This window comes from Perna viridis, chromosome 14, assembly GCF_037379345.1.
Source record: "Perna viridis isolate PV_CMFRI_1.1 ecotype Kerala chromosome 14, ASM3737934v1, whole genome shotgun sequence".
Lineage (NCBI taxonomy): Eukaryota > Metazoa > Mollusca > Bivalvia > Mytilida > Mytilidae > Perna > Perna viridis.
The window spans coordinates 22,758,695-22,775,194 of NC_142458.1; the positions used below are offsets into that span (position 1 = coordinate 22,758,695).

The 16,500-nt window shown below is 34.0% G+C and overlaps 2 protein-coding genes across 3 annotated transcripts; both read right to left on the bottom strand.

Annotated features, from left to right (window-relative positions):
- Positions 1–641: 641 nt before the first annotated feature.
- Positions 642–16,062, bottom strand: LOC148598666 (baculoviral IAP repeat-containing protein 3-like). Its single transcript, XM_088560246.1, has 4 exons — positions 13,205–16,062; positions 4,649–4,862; positions 3,936–4,220; positions 642–2,498 (listed from the first exon to the last, which is right to left on the bottom strand). The coding sequence occupies exons 1-4, from the start codon at positions 14,303–14,305 to the stop codon at positions 2,302–2,304; spliced, it is 1,797 nt and encodes a 598-aa protein (XP_088416372.1). The 5' UTR covers positions 14,306–16,062; the 3' UTR covers positions 642–2,301.
- On the bottom strand, positions 6,322–13,332 carry LOC148598667 (uncharacterized). 2 transcript variants are annotated; one of them, XM_088561659.1, is made up of 5 exons: positions 13,205–13,332; positions 12,654–12,866; positions 11,929–12,213; positions 10,430–10,485; positions 6,322–6,873 (listed from the first exon to the last, which is right to left on the bottom strand). In XM_088561659.1, the coding sequence occupies exons 2-5, from the start codon at positions 12,787–12,789 to the stop codon at positions 6,868–6,870; spliced, it is 483 nt and encodes a 160-aa protein (XP_088417785.1). In that variant the 5' UTR covers positions 12,790–12,866; positions 13,205–13,332; the 3' UTR covers positions 6,322–6,867. The 2 variants fall into 2 exon arrangements, with proteins under 2 accessions (XP_088417785.1, XP_088417784.1); XM_088561658.1 differs by lacking the exon at positions 6,322–6,873 and having other exon boundaries at positions 8,465–10,485.
- Positions 16,063–16,500: the final 438 nt, after the last annotated feature.

The following is a 16,500-nucleotide window of genomic DNA, read 5'->3' on the forward strand; positions in this document are numbered from 1 at the left end:
TGTTACTTTGTATGTAATATTTTGATTATTTTATGTTTTTTGTGGTGTGTGTGTCTGTTTTCCGTGTCTGGTATTTGTCCTTGGAAAACATTTTTTTAAATTTCCACTAGAATCGTGGTTCCCTTGATTTCTTTGACAGGTATACTGGCGCAGTTGGTAGTCATTTTGTTGCCATTCAACTACGGAGAATAAGTAATTTTGGTACATTTAAACTACACTTAATTCTAAAATTTGCGCAAAGAAACAATGCCCGCTTTCTTTTAGTTGTATGGTACCTCGTGATAGAATTTCAAAAAGATATATTCACTTATACTAAAATTACAGCCCGGAAAAATGAATATGCTTGTTTTGAACCATTTTTGGCCTTTTGAACGGTTCAAGTCAAAACTCTCACAACCAATCCTAGACTTGTGGCACTTCGCGATTCAAATTCAAAAGGATTTACTTACTGATTCAAACATACTTTATTCAGTTATGAATAGGTATGGACAACAGGCTAAGCCTATTTGAGTCACCTCCATAGAACAAAGTACAATACATGAAAATGTTGTCTGTATGGTTTCCTAATGAAATTAATGAGACCAATGAAACTATGAAGGGATAATATATCACAAACAAAAATAAATCAAATGAATGACTAATGTATACTGTATGTATTTGTACTTGAAGTAAAAAAAAACAAAAAAAAAACTTCTCAACATTTTTTTTAGTTATCAACATATTTTAAGGTATTAAATAGCAGTACATGTGTAGGGATTATTTTTAACAATATTATTAATTGTGATTAATATAAGGGGTGATAGTACAAATGATCACTTCTGAAAAAAAATCATGATAATACTTGTTTATGGCCCTAAGTTCCCTAACGATAAGTGTCACGAAGCCACAACCACCACAGCACCACCAAAATGCACAATTAAAAGGAAGAAATTAATTAGTCCTGCTTCATCCAAAGTCCAATATTAGAACAAAACTAAATAATGAGGCAGGCATTTTACTTCTAGTCAACACCTTATTTGATATTGTGATTAATTCCAAATTGTTCTGGATGATAAAACTAAGTACATAAATTGTGTGATTTTTAAAGAAAACACTGTATCTTGATGAATGTAGATATTTTCTTGCACTGTCCATTTCCTGCAGTGTTTTGACAAACTTGAGATTATACATGTTCATGCAAATATTAAATATGAAATGTAAATGTATATATACATATACATATCACCAAACCATCTCACTAAGAAGCTAATACAAAAAACCTACATTTTATACATAGCTGTACTTTTTTAAAGTACATAAGATAACATAGAAAAGACCCATTTTACTGATAGATAGAATTTTTTCGTATATAACACACATAATACAAAATAATGTAAAGCTAACTCGTGTACATGTAGACGTAACAGAACAAATTCATACTCAACAATTTCTTAAAAGTATCTGGCAAATTGTTAAGTTTGGTTCGATTCTATCATGTAATTACGAAAAATATCGTGTTAGGACATTGTCATTATCAACATGTAATATATACATGCACATTCGCATTTTACTTTTCATTTCATTCAAAGAAACTGTATTTTCCATCATCTTCAATGTAATATGCACTAGTTGAAGTTTTGCCCACCTTGCTCTATTTCATTCTCTTGCGGAAAACGCCGTGCATTTCTCCACAGATAAAGTCAATTCACAATTTGATGTTTAACAGTTCACGACTTCCTTATATGTGTATCATTTTATTCAAGTATTATTAGACGCACGATGTATATCAGTTCGATAATAAAACGTTTTTTTTATCAATGCATGTACCAGTAGCTACCCTCTGATAACAATTTTCCGAGAAACATCGAACTCACTTCTTTACATTATACACATAAAAATCAACGAAGTCTAATTCATGCACAGAATGGGCCTAATAATCAAAATTACGTTTTCAGATTGAATACTTCCATTCACTATAGCAATAATATTCACAACCCAGTAGCACTATTTGTCTTTCTACAGCAATTATTCATCCTTCCAGTACAGTCTACACTTACAAGGCTCATAATGTTCATTGCTCACTAAATGTAGGAAGTTTTGCTTTCAATATTAATTATCTTACCGTTCCAAAATTCACACATGAAAAATTGTTGTACTCATACTGATATTTAATGTTTATCGGTTGCACAAGCATCTTTACAAGCTACGGATGACAGTCCGTCAGATTGTAATCATTAGCTTGCTAAGGTGCTTGCCCTGATTGTTAAGTGCTTAAATTGTGGTCAACGGAGACCGAAGGAATATCTTTCTCCGCGATTTTACTTAAATCAGGAACGTTTTGACGGTTCCTTTTACCCGCGCGCGACAAATCGGACATTTGCGCATGGCCGGTGCGCAATATATGCAACATACTAGATGCCCACACGGAAGAAAGGCTATGCTGGCTTCTAAAGCGAGACATACCTTACATAAACGTTGATCACAGAGACGTCGGTTTTCCTCTAACAGTTGTTCAGTATCTGTTAAATAAAAATGTTAGATAATACGAAGTAACCTGCACTGATAAATCAAATACATCTTACATCAACACCCCCCTACTTCATAATTGTTTCAGCTCAATGTCAAACCTGGTTATATAAAGTTCAAATTTATATGACGATTCAAAGTCTGTACCAAAGGTGGCTTATAAATGTCTAAATTACAAACTTATTTAAATGTCACTAATATGTTAAAGGCTTTCAGAAAAATAAACGAATATGGACTTACAGGTACACTCTGCAATAAGACTAATCTACAAGATAATTACAACCTTGTTCAAATGAAATGAAATACATGTACATATATGAAGGGAAATACATGTACATGTACATATTCACATTTACAATCAATTCATTATAAAGCGACTCATGTCATTGGTTCTTATATAGATTTTCTCTCTTCTTTCAGCACGAATTATCAAAAACAACATTATAATATAGCAAATAGTTTGTACAACTTTGGATTAAAGGTCAATATATGGACCAGTTGGTCTCCCAAAATTCAATGGACCTCAGTCACGCTTCGTTCTATAACATTTTTGACACTAGTCTATATATTGCTGGATCCTCAGCATTATGATCTTGTGATATGCTAAATGACGGTATAACCCCTTTTTCGTACGCAGTGTTCGACCGGACGCAAGAAATTTCTTAAATTGGACTTTGATGCAAAGATATGAACTGGCCGCTGGACCCTGTCCAATATGTTGGCCAGGCCGTACGCTGGACTCTCCATCATTTTTAAAGCGTAGCCTGGACTCAAGGGGAGGGCGTTACACCCCCTTAAATATTAGAAAAGATCTTTTGATACAAACAAGATTTTTTATAGTAATCCAAAATCCTTGTGTACAACTTTTTTAACCACTTTAGTTGGCAATATATCTGAAATGGTGAACCTATCCGCAATGGTGGGGTTTGGAAGTGGAATTAAAGGGAATTAAGTAATTGGCCGGATAAGAATCATGATTTTTTTCTTATTTTTCTCTTGAAACGGGCATTACATTTAACGTCCTTCCCAAAAGTAAAATTGGCTTAATTTTATTCAACGAACAGTTATATGACAAGATCGATTCCTTTTTTAAAAAAAATGTATATCCTCCAACGGATGCGTACAGCAAACATAAAACTGACTGCATTTTTAATCTTACTAAAATACACGTAACGCATCATTTAATTGATCAATCCGTGCAAATTTATTCTGCTGTTGATGAATTCGCATTAGTATCTATAGTTAACACCTGATAATCCATAGATAACGGAACATTCGTTAATAAATATAACATCGTTTTAAATGAATCAACTAGAAATAGTTATCAAACGGTTTTTATAACTACATTTCGTTTTCCATTATCTATGGGTAAGCGAGAACCCGACACTCGTTTTGGTAATTTTTTTAATAATAAAAAAATTATGGCTTACCATCAAGAGCCGATGCCAGTTCGTTACTGGTTGACGTTTCCTCAGAAGCTACTTGGCTTGAGTTTATTTCCATTAAAGAACCTTTCTGGTTTTCCTTAGACGGATTAACCCTTTTAGTTATATTTGTTGATTCTATCGTATCTCTGTATGGAGTAGATTGGGTAACATAGTTACTCTTTAAAGCTTGTTTTTGTATGGTATGATTAGAATTAGTTGATAAACTGCTAGCTTCAAGATTCTCTTCAAACAAAACCGTCAAAATGTCTGTAGCTAATATTGCTGTATCTGTTAGAAACAAAAAGTAAATAAAAAAATAAATACAATAAAAAATGAAATAAAGGAAAGAAAATAGAAATGTATTAATAACTGTGCTATCCATTATTGACCACTTAAAAGTCTAGTGTATGTAACAGTGACCACGGTAGGTTGTTTTGACCCGAGGAAAGGCCGATATTTTTCAAATGCAATTTTGCGTTAGTCGAGGACGTTTTTTATATATACAACATCTGCAATTCATCCATTATCAAAACGTCTTAACACATACATGTATATTACAAATAATTCACGATAATTTTCCTTTTTTTTCAGATTTTCTACAAATTTACTCGGTTTTCCTCTTGGACATGTTTAACATTGTATATTGAAGATTTCTTTTTCTATTACCATTGCAGCGTATTTATGGATCGTATTAAACAGACATTCATTCATCATACCTTTTTTCAAACATTTTAGTTTTTCTATTGCTTGTAGAACATGATCGTTAGAGTAGCACATCTCAAGTACCGACTTAGCAGCTACTGTTTCTAATGGAGTTTGGATGCTAGGATGACTGTCCGCACTGTTTATCATTTTTTTAGTATGGTTTTGTTGATATGAACTTTGCATTGATAAACAGGTTCCCGTATTTTCTAAATTATTCTGTTCGGCCTAAAAGAGAAAAAAAAACATAAGTCACAAATATCACTTACATATTACAGCGGTGAAAACTTGCATGGTTAGAAATGACGAAAAAATATCCCCATAATTAGTGGCACAAAACAAATGCAATAAGGACAATGGCCATCACAAGTGAGGCAGATTAACGATACGACTTGTACACATATCCAAAAATATTCGTAAAATTAAAATGACATGTATATGGATAAACTTAAAGTAGAATTACATTGGTCGTTCTACTTTACTATCACAGTTTAAAATTGTTGAACATTATGCATCCAGTGATGACGAAATTTTTTTCATACGAAATTTGTATTACAAATTTTGTTCTTACTTGTTGGTGTTTTTCCTGTACAACTCTGACGAACTTTGAACCCTTGTTTTGAAGTAAATATTCACATTTAGGAAACTATCGGGCGTGTTCTACCCATGGATCATCGCCGGCCTCCCAGTTGCAAAGACGTCCACCACATAAGAAGCACCGCGTGTAATCATTATATCCAGCGTAAAGGAAACCTGCCGTAGCCATCATTTTCGGAGTCTGGTCTAAATAACCAGGCCAGTTTTGATAGGAACTGATTCGCACCTGAATTGGGGCATAGTTTGGATATTTTGGTTTCTCTAAATTGACTCCTAAACTTGGCAAATCTTCCACCGGCAAGTCGATATTTGAAGCACCGCTAAATTGATTTGCCATTGTTACATTATTTCCATGAAAATTTTGTTTACGAGAAACCTTACTAAATCCGTAGTTTAGGCCAGATTGACTATTCCCAGCAAATGCAAATGACGCACTAGAAACATTCCCACTCCTTTTATTTGCACTTTGACACTGAAAAGTATCGACGCTATTTTGAATTAGGGTTTCTCTATTCATATCGGTAGAAGAATTTTTCGAACTATTTCGGTTTCACTTTGAAACCGGGGTATTCCACTAACTGTACTTTGACGAGTTTGTATATAACGTGTAGATCTACTTATTCCTCCAGAAACTGACGCCAGGGACGCCACTGTTTTCTTATTAACATTAATTCGTTTATCATTTGTATCGTTTGACCCTGACCCATCTTTTGAATTTTGTTTTGAAGAATATACAGACGCACCACTCATTTCGACAGACGGTGCCGTAGTCCGAAAACTATTATTTTGAGAATTAATATGTCGTAAATGTGGACAATTGGGGTTTATTAGTTTATGAATTTCAAGTGGATGATCAGAAGAACTCCAATTACTATGACTAACTCCACACGCATAACACTTCACAGTATCAGATTGTCCTGTGAAATAAAAACCTGCATTTGTGAAATGACTTGTGAAAATATTTATACAACGTGGAAACGTACTAAATGACGAAAGCCGAAGCAAGCTATTTGACATCGATTCAGATACCCCAACAGTACTCCCGGAAGTCAGACTTTCAAAATATGACCCAAGTGATAAGGGCATTGCATAAGAGAACAGCTGGGGCGCCCAATGTTGAAAGAAATAGTAAATCTGAAAAAAAAATTAGATTTACCCGTGGTTTTAATTCCCATATCCTACATACGTGTTCGCCTCTTCATGTTAATATTTTGAGGAATATTGACCTACGTACTTATTTATCTGCGCTCTTCTTTCTACTGAAATGTAATGTCTTTTAAAATTTTGATCGCGCATTTATCATGTATACAAAACAATGTTTGTGTGAATGAGATATTGTTTGGACAAATTTCCTTTTCGGCCTTGTAATTCAGATTACGTCGCATTTCGCCTGAGTTATTTCCTCTGTATCTTCGGTTGCCTGTTTGTGATCAAATATGGTGTCGGTTAGATCTTTAACCTCTTAAATAGTTCGTTTTGTGGCATCTGAAACACCCAATGGTCAGCTTAGCAGTCATTATACTCGTCATTAGAACAATTAAAGTCTTGGTGTAGCTTCCTTTTTAGCGACAATCGACATCAATATTGCAATATGAAAACTCCAACAGAAACAAAGAGGTCTTTGAAAAATTTGCCTTTAGTTCTGAAAAAAAAAGAGTACTGGTTTATACATGTACCTGTAAATGTAGAAACTGAACTAATTCTTGAACAAAAATACTTCAGATTGTTGCAATTAGGTAATTTAATGATTTTCACTATCATATACACGAAAGTATGTTCAAATTATTGTTGTATAACAGAATACGCACTGAACTCCAAACTGAATGCGCCATGATTGTTATTTTGTCTAGCAACAGAACACCCATACATGTCAGAATCATAGACAAATCAACCGGCTGCTATAAACAAAATGCATATAAAGATCGCGGTCCTTATATTTAACATGCAGACCATGGAGCAAAAAATACAATTGACATACAATGTAAGGAGCAAAGATGAAATGTGTTTTAGACCCAGCATAAGTATTGTTTGAAATAGAATTGAAGTATTATACACTGTTACATTTATACACTGAAGCATAAAATACTATACATAGATACCATCTTCAATTTTTAGTCTAACCTCAATGCCCGTGGTGCACACTCGAAAATAACCGGCTAAGCTAAAACTTAAGGTTCTAATGACTTTTGCTGATTACATCATTGTTATGCTAATTATATCCTTTGGAAAGTCTAAGAGTCAGAATCTTGCGCCACCAAGCTTGGGTAAGGTTAAAAAAAAACACACCTTGGTAAGAAGACCTGGATACAGCTCTCGAGAAACCCTGTGCATTCTTTTCTTAATGTCAAGATGAATGTTTGAATGGGTAAAGTGCATGTGAAGCCAGTCGGCAGCACTAGTTTAGATGTGAGAATTATTTCAGATAGCAATCACCAAAATTGGCAGATAGCAAACAAAATACAAGTGAATGTAGTTTACATATATTTTATTTTCATATTTTTATTTGAAATATTTAATCACTATCTCTATTGATATCTTAGACTTCTGGAACAGGATGGTGTTTCTGTGTGATTGAAGTCTTCACTACAGAAGTTTTATCGTCGGCATCATAAACTCGTGGATCGTTACGGTGTATCAATCTGCACCATGAAGACTGATTTGTTCAATGTGTCATAGTTTCCACTTTAGTCTACCCTGGACTTTACTTTGGTCCATACTCCCAGTTTTAATGGAATCCGAGACTCTTATTTAGTTTGTTACTTTGTATGTAATATTTTGATTATTTTATGTTCTTTGTGGTGTGTGTGTCTGTTTTCCGTGTCTGGTATTTGTCCTTGGAAAACATTTTTTTAAATTTCCACTAGAATCGTGGTTCCCTTGATTTCTTTGACAGGTATACTGGCGCAGTTGGTAGTCATTTTGTTGCCATTCAACTACGGAGAATAAGTAATTTTGGTACATTTAAACTACACTTAATTCTAAAATTTGCGCAAAGAAACAATGCCCGCTTTCTTTTAGTTGTATGGTACCTCGTGATAGAATTTCAAAAAGATATATTCACTTATACTAAAATTACAGCCCGGAAAAATGAATATGCTTGTTTTGAACCATTTTTGGCCTTTTGAACGGTTCAAGTAAAAACTCTCACAACCAATCCTAGACTTGTGGCACCTCGCGATTCAAATTCAAAAGGATTTACTTACTGATTCAAACATACTTTATTCAGTTATGAATAGGTATGGACAACAGGCTAAGCCTATTTGAGTCACCTCCATAGAACAAAGTACAATACATGAAAATGTTGTCTGTATGGTTTCCTAATGAAATTAATGAGACTAATGAAACTATGAAGGGATAATATATCACAAACAAAAATAAATCAAAGGAATGACTAATGTATACTGTATGTATTTGTACTTGAAGTAAAAAAAACCAAAAAAAAAAACTTCTCAACATTGTTTTTAGTTATCGACATATTTTAAGGTATTAAATAGCAAAACATGTGTAGGGATTATTTTTAACAATATTATTAATTGTGATTAATATAAGGGGTGATAGTACAAATGATCACTTCTGAAAAAAAATCATGATAATACTTGTTTATGGCCCTAAGTTCCCTAACGATAAATGTCACGAAGCCACAACCACCACAGCACCACAAAAATGCACAAATAAAAGGAAGAAATTAATTAGTCCTGCTTCATCCAAAGTCCAATATTAGAACAAAACTAAATAATGAGGCAGGCATTTTACTTCTAGTCAACACCTTATTTGATATTGTGATTAATTCCAAATTGTTCTGGATGATAAAACTAAGTACATAAATTGTGTGATTTTTAAAGAAAACACTGTATCTTGATGAATGTAGATATTTTCTTGCACTGTCCATTTCCTGCAGTGTTTTGACAAACTTGAGATTATACATGTTCATGCAAATATTAAATATGAAATGTAAATGTATATATACATATACATATCACCAAACCATCTCACTAAGAAGCTAATACAAAAAACCTACATTTTATACATAGCTGTACTTTTTTAAAGTACATAAGATAACATAGAAAAGACCCATTTTACTGATAGATAGAATTTTTTCGTACATAACACACATAATACAAAATAATGTAAAGCTAACTCGTGTACATGTAGACGTAACAGAACAAATTCATATTCAACAATTTCTTAAAAGTATCTGGCAAATTGTTAAGTTTGGTTCGATTCTATCATGTAATTACGAAAAATATCGTGTTAGGACATTGTCATTATCAACATGTAATATATACATGCACATTCGCATTTTACTTTTCATTTCATTCAAAGAAACTGTATTTTCCATCATCTTCAATGTAATATGCACTAGTTGAAGTTTTGCCCACCTTGCTCTATTTCGTTCTCTTGCGGAAAACGCCGTGCATTTCCCCACAGATAAAGTCAATTCACAATTTGATGTTGAACAGTTCACGACTTCCTTATATGTGTATCATTTTATTCAAGTATTCTTAGACGCACGATGTATATCAGTTCGATAATTAAACGTTTCTTTTTATCAATGCATGTACCAGTAGCTACCCTCTGATAACAATTTTCCGAGAAACATCGAACTCACTTCTTTACATTATACACATAAAAATCAACGAAGTCTAATTCATGCACAGAATGGGCCTAATAATCAAAATTACGTTTTCAAATTGAATACTTCCATTCACTAGAGCAATAATATTCACAACCCAGTAGCACTATTTGTCTTTCTACAGCAATTATTCATCCTTCCAGTACAGCCTACACTTACAGGGCTCATAATGTTCATTGCTCACTAAATGTAGGAAGTTTTGCTTTCAATATTAATTATCTTACCATTCCGAAATTCACACATGAAAAATTGTTGTTCTCATACTGATATTTAATGTTTATCGGTTGCACAAGCATCTTTACAAGCCAAGGATGACAGTCCGTCAGATTGTAATCATTAGCTTGCTAAGGTGCTTGCCCTGATTGTTAAATGCTTAAATTGTGGTCAACGGAGACCGAAGGAATATCTTTCTCCGCGATTTTACTTAAATCAGGAACGTTTTGACGGTTCCTTTTACCCGCGCGCGACAAATCGGACATTTGCGCATGGCCGGTGCGCAATCTATGCAACATACTAGATGCCCACACGGAAGAAAGACTATGCTGGCTTCTAAATCGAGACATACCTTACATAAACGTTGATCACAGAGACGTCGGTTTTTCTCCAACAGTTGTTCAGTATCTGTTAAATAAAAATGTTAGATAATACGAAGTAACCTGTACTGATAAATCAAATACATCTTACATCAACACTCCCCTACTTCATAATTGTTTCAGCTCAATGTCAAACCTGGTTATATAAAGTTCAAATTTATATGACGATTCAAAGTCTGTACCAAAGGTGGCTTATAAATGTCTAAATTACAAACTTATTTAAATGTCACTAATATGTTAAAGGCTTTCAGAAAAATAAACGAATATGGACTTACAGGTACACTCTGCAATAAGACTAATCTACAAGATAATTACAACCTTGTTCAAATGAAATGAAATACATGTACATATATGAAGTGAAATACATGTACATGTACATATTCACATTTACAATCAATTCATTATAAAGCGACTCATGTCATTGGTTCTTATATAGATTTTCTCTCTTCTTTCAGCACGAATTATCAAAAACAACATTATAATATAGCAAATAGTTTGTACAACTTTGGATTAAAGGTCAATATATGGACCAGTTGGTCTCCCAAAATTCAATGGACCTCAGTCACGCTTCGTTCTATAACATTTTTGACACTAGTCTATATATTGCTGGATCCTCAGCATTATGATCTTGTGATATGCTAAATGACGGTATAACCCCTTTTTCGTACGCAGTGTTCGACCGGACGCAAGAAATTTCTTAAAGTGGACTTTGATGCAAAGATATGAACTGGCCGCTGGACCCTGTCCAATATGTTGGCCGGGCCGTACGCTGGACTCTCCATCATTTTTAAAGCGTAGCCTGGACTCAAGGGGAGGGCGTTACACCCCCTTAAATATTAGAAAAGATCTTTTGATACAAACAAGATTTTTTATAGTAATCCAAAATCCTTGTGTACAACTTTTTTAACCACTTTAGTTGGCAATATATCTGAAATGGTGAACCTATCCGCAATGGTGGGATTTGGAAGTGGAATTAAAGGGAATTAAGTAATTGGCCGGATAAGAATCATGATTTTTTTCTTATTTTTCTCTTGAAACGGGCATTACATTTAACTTCCTTCCCAAAAGTAAAATTGGCTTAATTTTATTCAACGAACAGTTATATGACAAGATCGATTCCTTTGTTAAAAAAAATGTATATCCTCCAACGAATGCGTACAGCAAACATAAAACTGACTGCATTTTTAATCTTACTAAAATGCACGTAACGCATCATTTAATTGATCAATCCGTGCAAATTTATTCTGCTGTTGATGAATTCGCATTAGTATCTATAGTTAACACCTGATAATCCATAGATAACGGAACATTCGTTAATAAATACACATATAACATCGTTTTAAATGAATCAACTAGAAATAGTTATCAAACGGTTTTTATAACTACATTTCGTTTTCCATTATCTATGGGTAAGCGAGAACCCGACACTCGTTTTGGTAATTTTTTTAATAATAAAAAAATTATGGCTTACCATCAAGAGCCGATGCCAGTTCGTTACTGGTTGACGTTTCCTCAGAAGCTACTTGGCTTGAGTTTATTTCCATTAAAGAACCTTTCTGGTTTTCCTTAGACGGATTAACCCTTTTAGTTATATTTGTTGATTCTATCGTATCTCTGTATGGAGTAGATTGGGTAACATAGTTACTCTTTAAAGCTTGTTTTTGTATGGTATGATTAGAATTAGTTGATAAACTGCTAGCTTCAAGATTCTCTTCAAACAAAACCGTCAAAATGTCTGTAGCTAATATTGCTGTATCTGTTAGAAACAAAAAGTAAATAAAAAAAAAATAAATACAATAAAAAATGAAATAAAGGAAAGAAAATAGAAATGTATTAATAACTGTGCTATCCATTATTGACCACTTAAAAGTCTAGTGTATGTAACAGTGACCACGGTAAGGAAAGGCCGATATTTTTCAAATGCAATTTTGCGTTAGTCGAGGACGTTTTTTATATATACAACATCTGCAATTCATCCATTATCAAAACGTCTTAACACATACATGTATATTACAAATAATTCACAATAATTTTCCTTTTTTTTCAAATTTTTACTGGTAAAAACAAATGTTGGATATCTACAAATTTACTCGGTTTTCCCTTGACATGTTTAACATTGTATATTGAAGATTTCTTTTTCTATTACCATTGCAGCGTATTTATGGATCGTATTAAACATACATTTATTCATCATACCTTTTTTCAAAAATTTTAGTTTTTCTATTGCTTGTAGAACATGATCGTTAGAGTAGCACATCTCAAGTACCGACTTAGCAGCTACTGTTTCTAATGGAGTTTGGATGCTAGGATGACTGTCCGCACTGTTTATCATTTTTTAGTATGGTTTTGTTGATATGAACTTTGCATGAATAAACTGGTTCCCGTATTTTCTAAATTATTCTGTTCGACCTAAAAGAGAAAAAAAAAGTCACAAATATCACTTACATATTACAGCGGTGAAAACTTGCATGGTTAGAAATGACGAAAAAATATCCCCATAATTAGTGGCACAAAACAAATGCAATAAGGACAATGGCCATCACAAGTGAGGCAGATTAACGATACGACTTGTACACATATCCAAACATATTCGTAAGATTAAAATGACATGTATATGAATAAATTTAAAGTAGAATTACATTGGTCTTTCTACTTTACTATCACAGTTTAAAATTGTTGAACATTATGCATCCAGTGATGACGAAATTTTTTTCATACGAAATTTGTATTACAAATTTTGTTCTTACTTGTTGGTGTTTTTCCTGTACAACTCTGACGAACTTTGAACCCTTGTTTTGAAGTAAATATTCACATTTAGGAAACCATCGGGCGTGTTCTACCCATGGATCATCGCCGGCCTCCCAGTTGCTAAGACCTCCACCACAAAAGAAGCACCGCGTGTAATCATTATATCCAGCGTAAAGGAAACCTGCCGTAGCCATCATTTTCGGAGTCTGGTCTAAATAACCAGGCCAGTTTTGATAGGAACTGATTCGCACCTGAATTGGGGCATAGTTTGGATATTTTGGTTTCTCTAAATTGACTTCTAAACTTGGCAAATCTTCCACCGGCAAGTCGATATTTGAAGCACCGCTAAATTGATTTGCCATTGTTACATTATTTCCATTAAAATTTTGTTTACGCAAAACCTTACTAGATCCGTAGTTTACGCCAGATTGACTATTCCCAGCAAATGCAAATGAGGCACTAGAAACATTCCCACTCCTTTCATTTGCACTTTGACACTGAAAAGTATCGACGCTATTTTGAATTAGGATTTCTCTATTCATATCGGTAGAAGAATTTTTCGAACTATTTTCGGTTTCATTTTGAAACCGTGGTATTCCACAAACTGTACTTTGACGAGTTTGTATATAACGTGTAGATCTACTTATTCCTCCAGAAACTGACGCCAGGGACGCCACTGTTTTCTTATTAACATTAATTCGTTTATCATTTGTATTCTTTGACCCATCTTTTGAATTTTGTTTTGAAGAATATACAGACGCACCACTCATTTCGACAGACGTAGTCCGAAAACTATTATTTTGAGAATTAATATGTTGTAAATGTGGACAATTGGGGTTTATTCGTTTATGAATTTCAAGTGGATGATCAGAAGAACTCCAATTACTATGACTAACTCCACACGCATAACACTTCACAGTATCAGATTGTCCTGTGAAATAAAAACCTGTATTTGTGAAATGACTTGTGAAAATATGTATACAACGTGGAAACGTACTAAATGACGAAAGCCGAAGCAAGCTATTTGACATCGATTCAGATACCCCAACGGTACTCCCGGAAGCCAGACTTTCAAAATATGACCCAAGTGATAAGGGCATTGCATAAGAGAACAGCTGGGGCGCCCAATGTTGAAAGAAATAGTAAATCTGAAAAAGAAATAGATTTACCCGTGGTTTTAGTTCTCATATCCTACATACGTGTTCGCCTCTTCATGTTAATATTTTGAGGAATATTGACCTACGTACTCATTTATCTGTGCTCTTCTTTCTACTGAAATGTAATGTCTTTTAAAATTTTGATCGCGCACAGTTACAAAATTAAATCATGTATACAAAACAATGTTTGTGTGAATGAGATATTGTTTGGACAAATTTCCTTTTCGGCCTTGTAATTCAGATTATGTTGCATTTCGCCTGAGTTATTTCCTCTGTATTTTCGGTTGCCTGTTTGTGATCAAATATGGTGTCGGTTAGATCTTTAACCTCTAAAATAGTTCGTTTTGTGGCATCTGAAACACCCAATGGTCAGCTTAGCAGTCATTGTACTCGTCATTAGAACAATTAAAGTCTTGGTGTAGCTTCTTTTTTAGCGACAATCGACATCAATATTGCAATATGAAAACTCCAACAGAAACAAAGAGGTCTTTGAAAAATTTGCCTTTAGTTCTGAAAAATAGAGTACTGGTTTATACATGTATCTGTAAATGTAGAAACTGAACTAATTCTTGAACAAAAATACTTCAGATTGTTGCAATTGGGTAATTTAATGATTTTCACTATCATATACACGAAAGTATGTTCAAATTGTTGTTGTATAACAGAATACGCACTGAACTCCAAACTGAATGCGCCATGATACTATTTGTTAACATTTGAACAAAAGGAGAGAAAACAGAGATCAGACCAGTTCGAAAAATCCTAATAGAAAAGGTTAGACAATACAAAACAACGACAACCACTGGACTACAGGTTCCGGGCTTGGGACAGGCGACAACCACTGGACTACAGGTTCCTGGCTTGGGACAGGCGACAACCACTGGACTACAGGTTCCTGGCTTGGAACAGGCATATTAAGTATGTGGCAGGGTTGAACAGAAAAAAAACTCGGCACTATGTTCCACCTTTCAATTTGTTGGGACAATGTTTCAGTATGTATATAGAGGGACGACAACTTTATCTTTTAAATTTATTGACTTTTTGAACTTCAAAGGACTAGGTTTATTTTGCGATCTTTGCTATTTAGCCTATGACAGTTTTGTCCTCAAGTACCATGTATTCATGCGCATACTATTTTTAATAGATTGATTGATTGGTTGATTGTTATCTTTTAATGCCGTTTCGGCGACTAGGGCCATATCACGGCAAGAACATTGAATGAAATGGAAATATTAAAAGCAAGATCTAAGTCTCTTCATAAAATAATGAAATTAAAACAAGCAGCTATTTACATATAAAAAGGTACATAAAAGGTAAACCTAAGACATAAAATACATATAGAAACATAACTTCGGTAAAACATTTAAGTATTGAAAAATCAAGGAAGGTATCTAATTTAGATTTTATTAAACCGATGTCCCGGAAGAAATCGATAATGTTTCTAGATGAAACGGTCTTGAACAAATCAAACATATTGGCGCAGTCAAAATAATTTTGCCTGGTGTTGGCAAAATCCACACAATCTAGAAGAACATGGTTGATAGAGAAAGGGCAATCACATGGGATACATTCAGGTGGAGGATCACCAACAAGCAAATGGCCATGTATAAATCTAGAATGTCCAATGCGGCATCTAGTCATGACCACTTGCTCTTTGCGATTGCCTGACCCGGATTGACGAATGCCTAGATCGGGTTTTATGGAATTGAGTTTGTTGTGTTCAAGACCGTCCCATCGGTCCTGCCACATCTTTAAAATATATTTCCTTATTAAAGGTTTAAAATCGGTGTATGGCAAACTAACGTCCTTTATTATAATTTCATTTAATGCCTTCTTGGCAACCCTATCTACAACTGAATTCCCCTGAATACCAACATGACTGGGTACCCAGAGAAAAACAATCTCTATATCGAATTCCCGAAGTCGATGAATAAAATATAAAATTTGTAAGATAAGAGCGTTTTTCAGTTTGTGATTCTTAATTGCCAAAAGACAGCTCAAAAAGTCAGAACAAATAATAAACTGTGACAGATTAGATTGAGTAATCAATTTAAGTGCTAACAATATGGCTCGAGCTTCAGCTGTGAATATGGAAGCGCTTGATGGCAACCGTTCAGTTACAGTTCTGTCAACATGGA